The sequence below is a fragment of the Lytechinus variegatus genome, chromosome 18 (assembly GCF_018143015.1).
Source record: "Lytechinus variegatus isolate NC3 chromosome 18, Lvar_3.0, whole genome shotgun sequence".
NCBI lineage: Eukaryota > Metazoa > Echinodermata > Echinoidea > Temnopleuroida > Toxopneustidae > Lytechinus > Lytechinus variegatus.
Window position 1 is genome coordinate 19228967 of NC_054757.1, and position 12851 is coordinate 19241817.

The window sequence follows — 12851 nt, forward strand, 5'->3', positions numbered from 1 at the left end:
TTAGCGATGATAATTCTAGGCTTACTGCTAGACTCTGGACTCCGATCCTTCGTCGACACTTGATGCTGCTAGCCTTGATGAAGATAGTCTATGCGAGCGGTCGATGTCGGTCGGTGCTAGAGTGATACCCATCTTATCCTTCGCTAAATTGATGATTGCCTGATCCGTTGTTTCATTCGGTTTTTCTTTCACTCCATGAAACCTCAAACAGCTCCTTCTATTATACTGTTCTTGCTCTTCAACACTTGACTCTATCTTTGACAGACTTTTTGAAACTTTATTTAGTTTTACTTCCAGTGACTGTAGTTTTCGCATTTTATTTTGAAGTTCTAGCTGGAGACCATCATGCAAATCACTAGCAATTTTCTCATAAATCTCGGAGTAAATTGCGTCAACAATGGCCCGAATCACCGGCGGCGATTGCAGCGCGAGCATTATCTGTTCCTTAATCGTGGCGGGAGAATTTGAATACAGATCCGCTTTGGTGTATTTCGATCATCATCACATTCAGTGTTCTGGCACGATACACTCCAATGACCAGCATGATTACTGATCTCCTCGTCGTCAGCAGAATGCGGGGAGCTCCCGGGGATGTCTTTCTCAAGAACTTCGATTGGCGTCTCCTTCCTTCGCTTCTGCTTTGGGCGGGTTTCTTTACTTGATTTTTCTTTAAGTTTGGGCATGGTTGTATCCGAAGAAAATACCAATAACGAATGAAGAAGTATATAGAGAGCAATCCACAATAAATGTTTCCAAAAAAGCGGTGCAAATAATCAGTAATAACTTCCAATTTCTACAGCACAAAAATTGCAGGCGGTCCAGTCAGGCCAGTGGCGCTAATGTTCATAGAAATCACTGACAGTGTTAAGGGCACTAATAGTGACGATGTTAGTGAATAATTTATCCCTTTTAAAGTTGTACCCCTTTATTATACCAAGTAATTTAAAGGCCCCCTCACACCTAACCGAATTGCCTGAAATATGCCTTGCGATGGATGGCGAAAGGCATTTTTGCTAAATCGCTTTCAATGGTGACTGATAGTAAATCCCCATATTTACCCTTCGTGTTTGGGTTCGTAGAACTTCTGAACTAACAGTTGCGATTATTCAAATTTTGAACATGTTTAAAATTTCCCGACGAATTGAAAAATCGTTGGTCATCTGTTTGAATTCGCATCTCTTTTTTAGTCTGCGCCGGTAGTCGTTCGTTTATCGTTCGTGTGTTTTGTCGCGCATAGTCCATCTTCGCGCTTTTGCCACAGTGGACCGATCTCGAAAGAACCCGTAACGAAGCAACACGATGACACAACGAACAAGATTGCCTGATCTATTCCCTCGTCTTCGTTTCTAATCGCACGCTATATCAAACCATTGCTCATTGTTCTTTCGTCTTATTGGGTTGTATCAACCCTTCGCTCGCCTTCGGCAGCAATTTTCTCAAAGAGGTGAACCGAAAAATCGATATCCTTCGCATGTCATATTTATCCTTCGCTTACCGTTCGTTGATAAAATTTGACAATAGTTCCTGATCGCATGATTTGACTGAAATTTTAATTGAATTCGTTGAATTGAATTCGTTGAATTCGCGTGCATTTCGTTCATTTTTCCCATTCGTCACCCTTCGTCCGCCTACATTCGGTCAGATGTGATCGAGGGCCGGGGCTTTAAAATATAGACCTCGACCGAATTAAAGGGGTATTCCGGGCCCACTCAACAATATATGAATAAATGGAGTAAAATTAGATGAGCAATTTGCTGAAAATGTCATCAAAATCTGATAAAAGATAATTTCATAAAATGAAGAGGTTCTCCAGGCTAGCCTTCAAACTCACTTGACACTCCGTTTTGTTGACGATCAGCCATGCATTAAATCTTTTGTTCACCATGCGATAGCTTATGTGGGAAACCGGTGAAAACACGTTTATCTAATGAAATTATGGAAATACAAGCCTTATTTCAAATGACCAGAACTTTTTTATTTCTTGACCATTTTCTGTAATTGAGGTATCAAATTAAAGAACAGATATTGAACATTTCAAAAATGTGGTTTTCTTTTTGAAACCCAGATACCCCCGCAAAATGAGTTTTTGGTATCCTTTCTTCAAATTGTTTTTGCTCACTCATGCGTGAATGGGAAATAATCTAAGTAATATCACATGAAAGAAGAGATTCTAAGCTTTAAATTGGTAGGTCATTTGTCTATTTTATTTATGATTAAGTTATGATAAATGATCGCTAAATCTCGGTTTCGTTTTTTGTGGGACGCATTGTATATACAGATTGTGATGTCAAGCGTTAATCCCAGATGTAAATAATGCATTACTTTGACATTAGCCATCGCGGCGAGAATACCGGTTGTAACAGGACCCTTTGTTAGCGCAGTACGTGTTAGTGAAATGTTACGTTAACAGCGTTTCTGTGCGGCCGATACAGGTGAACACTAAAGATTTAAAAATTTATTGGGGCTTCTGGGGCCTCGAAAAATGAAAAACATATTTTCGACTTTTTTTTTTATTCAACTTGATAGGACTTACAATGAAAATGGCCTATCGTCGGTAGTGTCCGCGGGAGATTAGTCCTGACCTTTCGTTTGAAGACGCGTACGCTTATTTGGAACGGTAGTTCATTTTGGGAGAGACTTTTGGGCCCGTCGTCATGGTCGTAAAACTCCGTCCTGTAATGCAAATTGTGTGACATGAGATTTTTTTTTCGTTTCGCATCTGGAACGGAAACATTCAATTTGCGTTTCGTGTGCAAAAGTTTGGTTGCTACTATGGTAACAGCGATATATTTGATTTAGGACGACTTTCCAAATCTAAATTTGGTTCCTCCCAGAGCTCGAGAGGCCGTCCCGGGGACCCACTTCCATTGAATGGTGGAAACCAGGCGCGACTACACGTAAAAAGGGAAAGAGTGGGTATACGTATAGGCCTATGTAGCGTTATGAGGGTGTGAGAAACAATGATTAAAATACTGAAAAGGGATATATTTCCACTAATTGTAGGGTGTCACAACCCAAATACTTGTTGAGAGATGCATTTTCATAATCTGGAAAAAAAACCTTCCCTTGTCTAGGGTGCTTTTCGAAACCCCATGGTCGCGCCTGGTAACCACTCATCAATGGAAGTGTACCCCCCGGCAAACCCCCCATTTCTGCGGAAAAGTAAAACATACTGCCCATTGCATTATGTGCTAGAAGCATATCGTTTATGTAGAAGGTGCTGGCAAAAGAAAAAATCTCCGCAAATGTAGACGGTTTATGGCCTGTTGCATGCTGTGTACATGTCAACGCATGGGAAATGATTCGGCTTGAGAGGTGATCTGACCCATGGAATCAATTGCCAGTGATCCACAAATAATGCACATTAAATGCAATATCGATTCGATGGACTGTAATGATCTATATCTAAGCCTTAATTCGGTAAGTTTTTCCTTACTCAATATGTACTCGATTTGTTTGAAAAACCACTTCCTTATCCATGGCATAATCTACATTTCGCATGTCTCCAGCCAGCTGGAGTCATAGCCATGATACAGGTACAGTCCCGCCGCGAGCTTAGGCAGGCAAATGGCATGGCATGGCATGCTGGTATTGTATGAAAGAGCTTTGCACACGAAAAGCAAGATCTATAGGGCCTGTAACACAAAGCTTGGCAATGATTGTAAATCAGTTTTCTACGTTTGATTGTATTGACTGTAATGTATAATCAATCTAGAAATTCGAGTCTATGATTAATCGTTAACTTTTGAGTTACCCGACTCTAATCTCGCGTTGTAGATATTTGCGAAAGGTGCCTATTGTCTCACCTAGGAGCCCGCGAAATTATTTTTCCTCCGAACTTTTTGCTCATTGCACATGCGCACTATGCTCACTTTACACATATCATGAATATTCATTAATATCTCTACGATGATCGGAGAGACATGTAAGACCATAATTTTCCGTGCTGACTCGTGTCTCGAAAGTTATAGTTTAAACATTTTCGAAGAATTTAAGAATAATAATTTAAACGCGATATTTCTGTCAAGCGTCAAAGAATCTTTTTGGAACAAAATTGAGTACACAAGCTTATCACCGATCGAGTTCATTCATTTTGTCTGTAAGTCCAAGTAAATAATGTAGATCGGGTGTGGTTTTGTGTGCTGTTCAGCTCCAATCGACAATTTTTTGCGTCAATAATTATGAACTTGTAATTGGAAATTATCAATAACTCTCTGTGAGGGATTTTTTTTTTTTTGGGGGGGGAGGGGTCCGTGACTTTAAAGGTCTCAATTTTTTTCGGGCCAGCCATGCCGGAGAGGGCAAAATTTATATAAAGCTGCAAACTTTGTAAGCGGCAAAGCGAGCAAAAAAAAAATTAATACACAATCTAAATCGGTCATTTTCCATGATGTTTTTATTTTTATCAAATTGCACTATTTTTTCTCTATCCCTATTTTTGCTCATTTTGAATTATGATTCTCATTGTTTTTTATTGTCCATTGAACTATTGTACATAATTAGGCCTACACTAAATGAAAAAAAAAACAGTCTCGATACACTGGGGGTACAATAAACGGGGTATACCTTATGCGCTTAATAGTTTCAGAGAGGGGAAAATTTCAAAAAGAGAATGTCATGTAAAACATAAACATGAACATATTCTACTTTATCCTAGATTTTTAATGTTTTCTCTATCCATCCGTTTTCTACGGTTTCTGAAAGTAAGCATAAAAAATTGATTTCCCCAAAAATATTATAATGCTTTTTTTTATAAATAAACTGATGTCAAATCAACATCAACAGTTTCAAATCAGTAACAGTTACAATCATGATAATTGATGAACAATAATGAGATAAAATTCATTAATAATAGAAAAACTACGTACATGCCATGTAAAAGATATGGGATTCAAAATCATACATATTAAATCAACAATATACATAGAGTGATCGAAATCATGGGGAGAAACATAAAATTATATACTGTACTTAAAGTAACCGGGAGTTAAACATGAATCTTGAAGTTTTTTGGTGATTGAGCCAATCATGGAGATATCCGTAATAACTGGCCGTCTTGTCTCTTTCAGGTCGCTTCAGTGATTGCATGCCGCCCTCTACGTTGGTTGGGAACGAGTAATTGTTGTGAATACATAAATTGCTTTGTCTTGGCAACGGAGTGCGAATCAAGCCATAATTCCATCTTAAAAGTGATTATATCAAAGAGGAAGCTATCATAAAACTGTGAAATATATTTTATTGACTGTAAGTGTTTTCATTTTATAAATAGTGTAAGTTATTTTTATTTTAGACGGTTCTTTTACCGGAACATCAAAACGAAGCATTCGTTACTCGGTCCCATATGCACAGTTTTGTGTAAGGTTGACTTGAGCTGAAGCCTGCCTGTCAAGTTCAATCTTTGAAAATTAATCAAGAAATTATTATTTGATATTTAATGTTCGATAAATATGAGATAATGGTCTAGATTAAAGTAATCGAGAATTGGATCTAGGCCTAAGCCCTTATGTTAGACGGCTAGGTACTTAGTACAAACAAGTCAACATGACAACAAACAAAGAAAAGTCCCCCTACCCATACCCACCCATGGGTTCATATCGTCTCGCGAGCGAAGGATTATCAGTCATACGCACGCGACACACCACTACACTTCGAAAATACAGTGGGCTTTTGCCCACATAAAATATTATGTATAAATAAATATTCCACATCCTGCTATGACACCGAATCATTTAGATCCTTCCGTGACTTCTCCTTGAAGTTTCTTTCTAAAAATATGTATATTTTCTTGATCTTTAGTGAAGATTTTACGGAGATAGAAATCAGTCAGCGTTGATATCAATTTTCTCCTGAAGAGGGCGCGCGATTTATATTCATATCAAAGATACGACAAGGGAAAGAATAGGCACCTACACTATTTTACACGCATATCGACGCAAGGCATTACGCAAAGTCCGTAAAGTGTCCAATCTTTTCATTGTATAGACTTTGGTATACCGTATACGTATTATTGACGTTCGTCAAAGCTTGTACTGCTGGTTTCTTTCCAGGCACGTATATTATTTTCATTTTTTTTTTATCAGTCATCTTTTTAAATTAATGCAAATGAGTGTTATCATCACCAATAATAATCATTAATTATGTTTTTTGAAGGCATTTCATTAATTGGTGCCCATAATTAGTAAATTAATCATGAGGATTGCGCATTCAAAGAATTTAGATACAGTTATAAAATTACCGAGGAGCTGAATCAAGGTTGTGAAATTATTAGCGCCACCAACGGGCTTCCTTGTATTTCCGTGGAAGAGACAAGCGAAGTCACTTTCGAGGCCGAGGTAAGCAAAATGTGCTTTTTTTATCGGATTATTATTTTATTATTATTTTTATATTCAACAAACTCTTGCTACTTACCGGCAAGAGCCCCGGTGCGTAGCGAGAAGGAGCTTCGGCAAATATTACTTTAGCAATGAAGCGATGTTTGCCGACTACTTCGAAATCCAGGGTCAAACACGGTCTATTGTACGAGGTTAGTACATACTAACCTCGTACAATGTGTGAGTGCCCCCTACCTAGGTCCTAGGCCCACTCACACAACATGCGAGGTTAGTAATACTAACCTCGCACAACGCATGTGGTTTCATAGTGGACTTTGACGTTTTCATTCATCACACGAATGTGAGGGAATGAAAAACGCCAAACGTTTCAGTATTTCTCCACTATCGTATTATTATTTTAATAATTAAATTTGTCTTAAAAATGAATTGGAAATTGTTTATAAAAGTGTTTTTATCGCTTACCTCCAAGTCTCAACCAGGATACTCCGTTCGATCCGTCCTTAATACTGCGGTGGAAAGTACGCAAACAACAAGCGAAAAGCAATTTTTCGTATCGAACATTCTCAATTCAAGTCGTCAGCGCATAATAGGAAATTGTACCAAAAATCAACAGGTTGCATCTCATGTACATGTATATACTTATTGGTAAAGTACGCCATCTTTTGACAAGATGATGATGAAAGTGGATTGAACGAGCAAGAAAATAATGCTGATCGCCTAGAATGCAGCTAGCTTGCAAGACCGTAAACAAAGGTACGGTAGGCACTTAAGAACCAAGTTTGAAAGGACACTCGTAAAATTACGTCACTGTCGCGATGAATATTCATTAGATCGTGGTCGTGCGTGTTCAATACAAACTCTCTGCATGCATGCACTCAGTGTGTATTGAACACGCACGGCCACGATCTAATGAATATTCATCGGCGAGAGTGACATAATTTTACGAGTATCCTTTCAAACTTGGTTCTTAAGTGCCTACCGGCTTGGTGAATAATATCGCGCGCCCTCTTTAGGCAAAAATTGATATCCACGCTGAGCAGAAGTTATCTACGTGAAGATCACGAAAAATGCTCTTATTTTATTTAAAAAAACAGCAAAGAGAATTCAACGAACGATCCATATGGTTCGGTAAGTGTTATAGAACAAGTAGAAATCTTAGCTATGATGTAAAGTCATAGTTATTTTCGTAAAAAGGGTGTGAAAGATTCGCGTGCACCAGGTGCATATGAATCCTTCACACACGAGACGATTTGAAACCATGAGTGACCTAGGCCCAAATCAAATTGCTGTAGACTCTACATGTAACTTTTGAATGGAATAATTTTGAAATATGATATTTCATAGGTGGCTTTCTACACTCATTACATTAGGCAACTCCTGAGGAAAAATGAGATTGATCAGTTGAGTCATGCATGAGTAATCAAAGATTGAAGTAAAAATGACAATTTTTTAAAGTCACAAGACAAGAGTCGTTTTTCAGATTGTGTAAATACCATGATTACAAACTTCGGCAAAGGTTAGTATCCATCATTTAGCCACTTCACACAAATATTTGATATTGTATGTTTATAGTTGAGTGAGCACGATGTTTTGTGACGTATACTATAGATAGGGGTCTATGGCAGCAAGGCCCTCGCTGCCATTGAGTAATTCGATTTTGGAGATTTAGCACCAGGTGTAAATCATTTCATCATCAATTAAGCGCCACGCCTAATTCCGTGAGCGCCACGCCTGATTTGCTTGAAGCATTTTCTACCTCCATGCTCGAAACAAGCGTTTGGCTGACCGTAAACTTCGGCAAGTTTTTTCAGGTCTTCTCAAAATATATTTCTAGGAATTTATTTATTTAAAAATAAAATGGATATTATATAAATGTCGGAAATTATGTATTAGCCCATTTACTGTAAACGCTGTTATTTTCGCAGGATTAATTATTTGTTCTTGACTGCTTCAAAACATATTCATGGGTTCTTGAATTCATGCTGCACACTCCATAATCACGAAGTCACTTCCTTCTTCCCCATCTGTGAATGATTTTGATTAATATTTTGCAACAAAATACAAAAGTTATGAAAAAAACCCGAAACAGATTAGTCTAGAGTCTAAGTGCAAGCAAGAAAACCAGAATAAGTAAACCATCTAAGATCTAGATGCCCAAAGTTATTGTTTCAGAATAGTTAGGCAGATGTTGTATTGTGCCTTTGTGGCCTAACTTATGCTATAAACTACTAACTACTAAATCTAACCTTAATAATGGATCATGGAGTACGTCGATGGCCTGGTTGAAGCTTGGAAGTGATGCGAAGCTACCGTTGCAGAGTGAGCTCTGTTGGGTCCTAGCTGGAGGATGTACACTGCCGGGGTATGTCACGTCCACAGGCCAGGTCATACACGCTTTCAGCGATGGATCCATTAATAGAAAGCAAACTCAAAACGGCTACCCTCTACCTAAACTTTGTCTGCAATTTATACCCTGTGCCTTACTAGGAGTTACTGCTACAGTCACTGCCAAGCATCAATGAGCAAGGCATGACATTACAATAAGCCAGTTCGTAGTTCCTTTCTGTGCATGATCAAAAGATTCTACGCATGATCAGAGGAAGGTCATTTGTACTAAAGTGACATGGTACTTTAAAATCTAATCAGATAAGCACCAACTTTGATGTCTTGATTATTCATATATTCTTTTGAATTGTCGTTTTCATTTACATCAACAAAAAAACAACAATACTTCCACAAACGACTGGTATTTCACAGTTTGCAAAGTACATTGTGCAACATGCTAAGACATGCATTCAAAGTAGGAATGCAACAAATGCCTTCATTAAGTGTTCATTTGTGTGCTATTCTAGTCACCTGGTCTATTCAATTTCTTCATCCTGCTATGTAAGGCAAGCTTACGTAATATCTTGCTTTGAAATCTGCCTATCATGATGAAAGAAATGAAAGGTCATTTGACCAAAATTGCCCATGAAGTAACTACGAACTGGTCTATAGACCCCTATAAATTGCCCAATGCAGCAGCTTAAGGCTAACATAATATTTAATAGAAAGGGATGCATTGTAATTAACATACTTTATCCAAGAGAGGTGAATGTCTGTAGTCATAGAAGGGGCTGCGTTCACACAGCATACAATCTAGATTAAAGGAAGTGTTCACATGATACATAAAATTAGTGCCCGTCTCTACACAGATTTATGAAAACCTTTTCAGTAGCAATATGAGTGTTGTTGTTACTGTTAGATCTAAATCCCACTTCTTTTTCTCTCCTTTACAGAATTTAAGTCATCTTCAGACATGGATACAGAATACCTAAAGAAACATCTCGGAGATTGCCTTACAAGAGCGCTGGCAGAGGTAGCCGAGAAAAGACCGCTTGACCCTATTGAGTACATAGCACAATGGCTCTATAAATACAAGGAGAATGAAATCTATGCAAATGAGGTATGGAAGCACTTATGGTTTGTGCTTATTTTAATGAAATTATGGTATGTCAATTGCCCATTCTGAAAGACAACATATTTTGAAGGGTTCTTTTTTAGAGTTTTGTTAAACATAAAATTTTATCTTATGTCTAAACATTTTTAAGTATAGGTCTAATGACTGTTATGTTGTTTTTCAGTGATTTATTATATGTGAAACTTGGAAATAGACTTTGTGATCCAACAACATGACGGCCCATATGCCTGCAATACGATAAGGGCCTAAAAGGCTTTTGAAATAGAAAATTCAATTAATACTGTAAGAGGGTGCTAGATACCTTTTGAATTTTCAAAGAATGCGACAGTCACATGATTCCCCACTATGGCCACCTTACGGCGTATAAAAAATTGCTGTTTTATCTAATTTGATTCAAACCACCCTTATGTAGCTGCATAGGCGTTGGATGCGAGGGGGGGGGGGGGGTGGGGGACAGGTCCCCCCTCAATTTGAGGTGGTTTTTTTTTTTTTGTGTCCATCACAAGGTGGACCCCCCCCCCTAATTTTTTTGGCTTCCGTCACCAGTGTGTAGCTGATACAAAAAATGCTCAAATAGCTGTTTTCGTCTTGCCGTATGGCGGCCCTAGGGGAAGTGTGACCGCAGCATAATGGTTGAACAGAAAATATTTAAAGGCCATAACTAGATGTTTGTTAGATTGGACAACTGAGATGATACCTTAGTATAATTCACAATTGACACTTTAACCAAACTTTAGACTTGATTTTTCTTTCTTCTTGATATGCAGCAAGCAGACTTGGCTGTGAGACTGGAAGAGGAAAGGATAGAGGCAGAGAAAGAGAAGGAGAGACAAGAGAAGATGAGATTAGAAGCAGAAAGATTAGCACAAGAAGAGAAAGAAGCCAAAGAGGTAAGAACACCCAACTATGGATGGTGTATAACTTCAAGAATGGTGTTGAATGCTAGTGTTGGAATTGGAGTAAATAAACACCAAGAACAACCCGACTCTGAGTGTAACAGGTATTGGATTAATGTCAAAGGTGTTGGGCTATCAACATTGTAATTAGTTTTATTTTTCAAACCAAAGCTTGGTTATGGAAACCAAACACAACACCAAAGTTTGAGTGTAACTGGTGCTAGGATTTAAGTCACATGGTGTTGGGCTTTCAACATTGCAATTATTATATTTTTTTTAAATCTTAAGCCAGATTTGAAAAAGAAAAATCCTCAACAACACCCAACTTTTTGTTGGGAGAGTTACTATCACAATTTGTGCAAACCAATACTTTATCCGCTAGCCTAGGTTACCATGCAATCATTGTAAATTTTCACAAGATATCTGTATGACTTACACATCTTGGGAAATAATTATTACACCACTTTCCTACTGAGCTCCCATATGTTATTGCCCAGGCTGTACTTGGAAATGTTGGCATCATGTTACAAACCTTGCATTGTGTTTTTACGAATCAGGCTGAAGAGAGGGCAAGAGAAGAGGCCGAGGCAGCCGAGAAGGCTGCCATTCCCAAGGATCGTTCCAATCTCCCAGGGGCACCCAACCTTGAAACGGTGATGGAGGGGGAGGAAGCGATGGATGACGAAGCGAAGCAAGCAAATCAGGAAACACAAGAAACCCAAGAGGTTAGATTAAAGTCCTATTTTATTAACGGTACATTCACACCAATGAAATGGACTCCAGATGGTTGGTGTGCCATTGGAAATAATATAGTATATCCGGTCGGTCTAAAGTCAGTTTAACGGTTATGACTGTGGCATGAACCTGCCTTACTCTGTGCTGTCTACTGCTATCAAATTTCATTGTTAAACTAAGACAGGAACTTTTCCAGGATCGATTTTGACACTTGTTCTTCTGCTGCTGTTGTAATAGTCTGCCACTTGTAAATTATTGTATAGTTTTTGGTTTCATGATGCTGCAGGACAAAGTAATCTTTGCAAAGACGAAACACCTTGTTTTTTCATTCTGTTGGAGACCGCTGCTGACATATAATCTTACATATAATCGTAGAGCAGTCTTACCCTTTGGTTTTACAAAATACAGGACAAAGAGTAAACTTTACTAAGATAACCTACATGTAACTTTATTTTCATTCTTGTGTGTGCATCTAGGAGACTGCTGCAGCAGGAGAAGGCCAACAAGAAGGAGAAACTCCAATGGAAGAAGGAGGAGGAGAACAGGCTGCTCCTGCTGATGCTCCTGCCGCAGCTGAAGGAGAAGCACCAGAGGGCGGGGACGGGGGCGGCCAAGAGCAAACTGCAGAATAGAATCTTATCTCACAACCATGAACATTCTGAACAATGACCGATGAGGGTGTCCTTGAAATGCGATGTCAAATCTTTCCATTTTGGAAAACCTCCAGATTATCTCATGGGGATAGAGTTGGGTTTTTTTTCTGTGTGAGTCACGACCCTTTGATGACGTCAACCATTCAACGAGAATTAGACCCCATTCATCTGGGGGTTTTCATTTAAATTACTTTTATAACTGCCTTGAATAAAGGAAGCCAGATTCATTTCACAGTCAGTTTTAAAGGAAGTTCATACTGATGTTAAGTTTGTATTATTTAGAGCAGAAAATGAAAAACAAATATTAATGAAGATTTACTGGAATCCAATGCGGTATTATACATTATCAATTTTCATAGTATCTTGTGTTTTACGTTGTTTTACGTCAAAACTGTTTCAAACTTTCATAAGTCACAGTAATTCAATTTGTTTGACTGTCTGAAGTAGTTCAATGTTTGTAGTGATACTCAAAAACCTTTATAGTATCATTTCTCTAAGATATCACAATTAATACCCCGTTTAGATCTGTACTTCTCTGGTGGCACACTAGACAATCGTCTGGAGCTAATGAACACGGTATGAAATTCCTTTTCAAAACACGAGACTCCAGTTGTCTATCCAGGGAGAAAGCGCACACTGCACACAATGGTCGAGGCTAGGTGCTCAGATAGAGAACTTCTGTTTTCTATGCCGAGTTTATGCCAAGACCGTTTAGATCTACAGTCCAACAGTGGATCACGCCATGTGATTGTGCTAGACTGTCTAGGATGTATTT

At 38.5% G+C, this 12851-nt stretch overlaps 1 protein-coding gene across 1 annotated transcript; it reads left to right on the forward strand.

The window, feature by feature from the left end:
* The first annotated feature begins 5103 nt into the window (after window positions 1–5103).
* On the forward strand, window positions 5104–12851 carry LOC121431862 (DPY30 domain-containing protein 1-like). Its single transcript, XM_041629634.1, has 5 exons — window positions 5104–5244; window positions 9611–9777; window positions 10560–10682; window positions 11246–11413; window positions 11900–12851. Exons 2-5 carry the CDS (start codon window positions 9631–9633, stop codon window positions 12053–12055), a joined length of 594 nt encoding a protein of 197 aa, XP_041485568.1. The 5' UTR covers window positions 5104–5244; window positions 9611–9630; the 3' UTR covers window positions 12056–12851.